Source organism: Phoenix dactylifera, chromosome 2 (assembly GCF_051530095.1).
Source record: "Phoenix dactylifera cultivar Ajwa chromosome 2, Ajwa_hap1_PhDact_Kaust_v1.1, whole genome shotgun sequence".
Classification (NCBI taxonomy): Eukaryota; Viridiplantae; Streptophyta; class Magnoliopsida; order Arecales; family Arecaceae; genus Phoenix; species Phoenix dactylifera.
Window position 1 is genome coordinate 38,291,610 of NC_143191.1, and position 6,000 is coordinate 38,297,609.

A 6,000-nucleotide genomic window follows, 5' to 3' on the forward strand; every position below is an offset into this window, starting at 1 on the left:
AAGTTTCAAAATCCCGATGTACTGGAAATTTAACAAAGAAGATGCTGCAAAATTTTTGAAATGAACTGCCTCCATTTTTTAACTTTTCCTGGACCAAAAATGCCATCTCTGTTGGTGATAACCAGGAAGAATGAGAGAGAACAAAGTATTCAAGCAAAGTCTATGTTGAAGTTGCATAAAAAGTTGATTCATAATATGCATGACCAGATTGCTTTGACTGAATTTGTGGTGGAGATAAGAAATAAACATGGAGAGGGAAATTGTTCCACATATATAAATCCTGATCCCAACACACTGACAAATTCAGAACAAAATTACCAGCACAAAAGTTCCTAAATCATGAAAAGATTGGGATATTGTAGAAGCTTAAAATACGGACAACGGAGATAGACTGCATGTTCACGCACTCTTTTCAAAGTAAATTTGAAGAATGTATTCAAGAGATTCTAAAAGAATTTCAGAACATTTGTGATCAAAAAAGGAAAAGTGTTTCACTAAGCTGGAAAGGAATCATGAAAAATATCAACAATAAAATAATTAGTATTGTTATAACATTTCATGATAAATTAGCAAATATTGAGGGCAAGGTTTCAAACACATTAATGACTAATGAGGCTACCATTTTGCTTGAGAAAAATGAAATACAGAAATTAATGCGGCCAGAAACAGCTTGCATAAAACTATTCAAATTCTCCAGGTAAAACTATAGCTTGCAGAGTAACCTATGAGCGTGTAAGATCAGCAGATAAGCCTCAGCTTGAACAAAGACTCAAATCGTATCTGATGTTATTTACATGCCTAGTAATTCTATCTGTCGGTAAAAGCATTTAATTCCTATGTCAGTTTCCATGCAATGGTAAGAATCCGTGTTTTAAAAGGGAGCAGCAGTATGCATGCCATCAAAGGACCACATAGTGCATAGCAGTATGCGGACCGCATATGCAGGTGTATTTGCTATTGTTATTTTTTAACTATTTAAACATAAACACAATATATTATGTATAATAATGATAGTGATATTTTTTGTATGGATAATAACAATATCAATAATAATCTAACTACCAGCTGTGCTTAGTGCTTAGTACCTAATAATAGCAATAAAAAAGGGTGGCCTAATGCACGAGACTCCCACCATTGTAGGGTTTAGGGAGGATCAAATGTACACAGACTTACCCCTACATAAGGAAGAGCTATTCTGTATTTCAAACCTGTGACCTCTAGGACACAATGCAACTCTACCATTGTGCCAAGGATCACCCTCTACCTTTATAGCAATAACTATAAATTAATTAACATTCTAATATTAGGCCCGCTTGAAGCCTACATCAAACCATCATCTAGAACCTGCTACCCCTGCTTGGGCCCACATAATATTGGGCTACATATGTGACTCCAGAATGTGAAGTGCACTCAAATATTAATTGTACAATACTAAGAATGCTGTATATGCAGCTACACAGTGCACACTACTAAGTGGACCGCCCTTCACTCCATTTGCGGTATGATTGGTTATAGTAACTGCATATAGAGACCGCACAAGCATATGCAAGCGCATATGCAGTAGTATGTGGCACTTCTTAAAATAGTCATAAGAATATACTATTTTTTGGGAAAAGTATGGATATTTATGTCCCCCAGATACAGTTTACAGATGGTTATACAAATTTTGTAGGTAAAAATGGAACTCCCAATATTACCCATGATCTGGAGATATGTTTCGGCTGAACAGAATTATATTTAAGTGGTTATGTATTATCTGCTTATAATGTGTATGATTATTATGGATGTCAGCCAGGCAATGTTACCACACGATTTTCTGATCATCTTCCTTTCAATACAACATGAACAAGACTAGAGAAATAACAATGCATAATTAAAGAGCTTGATCTGGACAAAATACCTCAGCCACCAATATGTATCATTGGCCTATTTGCTGTCTTTGCTATGTCAAACATCCCGGCATGTGCAGCTTTCTTCCTCTTTACCTGAGTTAAATGAAACTGCACTTTTAAGCATCATATTACGAGCTAGAAACTGTAAAATAAACCAAGCCAATGAGTCTTTTATAAGTTTCATAATTATAAAATGGGCATGCGCATTATTAAATACAGTGAGAAACCAAAATTTATACATACCGCAGCCCCGATTATTTCCTTTAATACAAGATCATCATGACCAGCTCGTAGAGGATCTCTTAAACTTACCTACAGAAGTTACAAATACCAATAATGTAAGTAAGTTTAAACATTCACCAAGGAGGGTTTATACCTCCTACATTCATTAAGTTATGGCAAAGCATGTAGAGCAGGTGTACAAATCTAAACACTTCATCGACCTACTCTTGGAGCTAAAAAAGCACGGTTTATAGTATCAGACATTAATAGTTATCTTACTATAATATATTTTGGCAAACAAAATAAACCAGGGGTGATGCAACTATGGAAGCAACAAAAAAGCAGTACTAAAAGAAAACACAGAAAGGACAGTACCAGCTCTGTAAGGTCTGTAAAATGGACAGACAAGCATGATTTGTGTAACTGCACTACTATGATTAACATGTTTAGAACCTGGTCAAAACTAGCCCCAAAAGAGGCCTGAAGACGATTTTTCTTTGTGCTCTTCAGATACAGCCATGTGGGGTTTTATAGGCTTCCAAAGCCTGTGTACTATTTATGCTAGTCGGATATTTGCACTGGACTTCATCTACTACTAAATAGATGGTGGCATAGACCAGCAGTACTCAAATTGGTCGTGCTTGTTTACAGTTACTGAATTAGTTATTTGGTTTTGGGCAGTTATCTTACTGCATAAGTTGAGTTTGTTCAAATAATCAAATGATTAACCTACTCCAAGAACTCTGAATATTAAGCTATGGTGCATTTCTGAGATAAAACTAGGCCTATCAGTGATGCATGTTTGAAAAAGGGTGTCTAATGCATGTCGTAGTATCAGAGATTGATAGTTATAAATGAAGGAATAAATCAGCTACTAAGTGCATACGAGATTAAGAACTTGCATGATCTTACCTTCGTGGTATTTCTTTTTAAGAACATCTTTTCATAATAGTAGCATAAAACAGCAAGAAATTGAAAGGCAGAATCAATAGAAGATGCTAGAGAGAACTATTGAATGCATTGATATCAATCTGTACGTTATATGAAAAAGCAAAAGGTACAACATACATACAGGAAGGTAGCATACCTCTGATGGACCAAAAAGACATACTTTAAAGTTCCCATCAGCTAAGAGCCGCAATCTATTGCAACCAGAACAAAAATGTTCGGTCATTGATGTAATAAAGGAGACAGTTCCACAATGTCCGTCTATCTTGAAATTCTTTGCTGTATCTGTAGCATGATCTCGAAGCCTCTTTACATCCTTGAATCGTTGCCGCTGCTCCACACAAACTAAAAGATCTAATTTTCTATCTTGTTATATAATTATGGAGCACATACACATGAACAAACATACAGAAACACCACACACGTGCTTATAAGCAAATATCCTAATAATCAAAGCCACAGTGCATCTGTCAAGAGTTGTACCTTACCACTCTATCCAACATCTCTGCATACGAAACCAGCTTTTTTATATTCCAAACATTTCCATCAAATGGCATGAACTCAATAAATCGGACATTGATTGGCTTCTCTCTTGTCAACTCGACAAAGTCACAAATCTCATCATCATTTATTCCACGCATTACAACGCAATTCACCTGGTACAAACAAATACAACAAAAACTTAATCTTATTTTGTAGGAAAGCATTAAAAAAGAGCAAGGAAAGCAGACAGAAAAGATATTCCATGTAAGTAAAATATAGCAGTTAAAGAAGCTAAAACAACCCAGAAACTTGAAGGAATAGCACGATGTTAGTAAACAGCATATCAGGAAATAAGCAATAAAACAACAGCAAAAAGGCACATACTTTAACAGGATTATATCCCAGCTCAATAGCAGCATTTATTGATTCCATAACCCTTCCATGCCCTTTACGCCTAGTCATGAACTCAAATTTTGCCGGAACTAATGTATCCAAACTAATGTTTATTGCACTGAGCCCACATTCTTTCAGTTTGGGAAGTTTCTTTGAGAGCACAACCCCATTAGTGGTCATAGCAAGTGTTTTTAGCCCTTTCAAGTTGGAAAGATGCAAACATATCTCTTCAATGTCCTTCCTAATGGTCGGCTCTCCCCCAGTCAACCTGATCTTATCCACCCCTTCACTGACAAAAAGGTCTGCAAGTCGAATGATTTCATCATGAGTTAGGAGCTCAGAACTGGGTGTCAGCTCGACGCCTTCAGCTGGCATACAGTATTGACACCTAAGGTTGCAGCGTTCTGTCAACGAGATCCTCAAATAGTTGTGGAATCTCCCAAAAGAATCAGTTAGCATATTAGCAGAGGCATTATCTTTCGGTGGTGGTTCAGACCAAGCAGCACATGAAGTTGCACATGCCACTGTCCTGTAACAGCTTGCAATATCACGACTGGAACTGCATTCATATCTGGTTCTGGATGAGAAGAAACTGGTTATACAACCAAATCCGTATCTACATGCACCAACCTGATCACAAGATTCTACAAGTCAATATCATTACTGTAAAAATCCCCTCTGCGAGTCATAAAAAGCACGCAAAAAACCAGGATGCCAGAGAACCGCTAACAGAAACATAAAGTTAAAATATATCACAATTTGGAGAAGAAAAAAAAATCAAATGGTGTATGATCCTGTCTGCACAGGATGCATTCATCACACTGAGGAAACAACGATCATGATGTTTGTGTGAATGACCATCTTTTTAAGGGGATAAAGAACTGCAATTGTATAAAATTCATAATGAACTGGTAAATCATTTCTCTCTAAAGGAGTAGCAACTTATTACGAAAGCAAGGCAACAATCTAACATCAGCAATGCATTATCTAACTCTCAGCAGAAGTTTTCGGCGAGATACTAACAATATAAATTTGGAACAAACAACAAGCACCTCATAGGTCAACAAAAAGTAAGAAAATTCCCATTTAATTGATAATATAGTTTAAAACAAAGAAAAATATGAATTACAAGATAAATTGACTAGCAAACAAAAACAACAAAGATGGAGAGCATATCATAGAAAGCACCCAATAAGCAGACAAACTGACCTAACCAAAATGACAAAGTTTCATCGGTATAACGCCCAAAGACTTGGAATCCAGCTTTTCCATTCTTTTTCTTTGTTCAGTAAGAAACTTTTCCATTGTTCGGTGCCAGCATAAAGCACAATTATATTATCGACAAACTTCTATTTTGAGATATATATATTATCCACAAATTTCAAACATAAAAATGGTACAATTCTGACAGAACAAGTTAATACACTCAGAATTAGGCATACAGCAAACGACGTATTTGCCAAAACGAAATGAACACCGATTTTGATTTTACTTATCAGTTATCAATTAAGCATGAAAAAAAAAGTAGTAGTAGTAGTAGAAGAAGAAGATAATGTTTCAAATTACCAAATCATTCGATCGCCGAGAACCCAACCACCAAACGCATCGTGGCATCATCAATTCTGAGAAAAGAATACATATAAACAAAAATAAGTACGAGATGAAACGAAAGAAACCCAGTTTAATTCAAAGTCTAACAGACTCGATTCCCATCATCAATCCACATAAATAAAATATCAAACAATTCATAGGCAAGAAACAATTCAGCCCGCTACTCCCTGCTACCAAGTTCAAATACAAAACAAAGCCCTTTCTCCCCGCTACTCCCTGCTACCAAGTCACAAAATTACAGAACAGGGGAAAGCGGAACTACCTCGGTCGATGCTCGAATTCTCGTTCGACGCTCCAAGGAATTACCAAGAAGAGTTCGAAAGCTCCCACGGATGGATATATATAGGAAGCCGCGGACCCCGAACAAAGACAAATCTGGAAGAGGCCGGGAAGGTGCTCTGATCCCGCACGCCTCTTTCTTCCAATTTTAATTTTTACAATAACGGCGTAC

The 6,000-nt window shown here is 36.5% G+C and overlaps 1 protein-coding gene across 6 annotated transcripts; it reads right to left on the reverse strand.

Annotated features, from left to right (window-relative positions):
• Window positions 1-1,900: 1,900 nt before the first annotated feature.
• On the reverse strand, window positions 1,901-6,000 carry CNX2 (cofactor of nitrate reductase and xanthine dehydrogenase 2). 6 transcript variants are annotated; one of them, XR_605834.5, is made up of 7 exons: window positions 5,812-6,000; window positions 5,505-5,560; window positions 3,930-4,568; window positions 3,546-3,718; window positions 3,202-3,407; window positions 2,136-2,204; window positions 1,901-1,985 (listed from the first exon to the last, which is right to left on the reverse strand). XR_605834.5 is itself a non-coding variant. In XM_008807238.5 (7 exons), exons 2-7 carry the CDS (start codon window positions 5,553-5,555, stop codon window positions 1,902-1,904), a joined length of 1,203 nt encoding a protein of 400 aa, XP_008805460.1. In that variant the 5' UTR covers window positions 5,556-5,560; window positions 5,812-6,000; the 3' UTR covers window position 1,901. The 6 variants fall into 6 exon arrangements, 4 of the variants coding, with proteins under 4 accessions (XP_008805460.1, XP_088572416.1, XP_088572415.1 ...); XR_015975468.1 differs by having other exon boundaries at window positions 1,901-2,034; XM_008807238.5 differs by having other exon boundaries at window positions 3,202-3,393; window positions 3,551-3,718.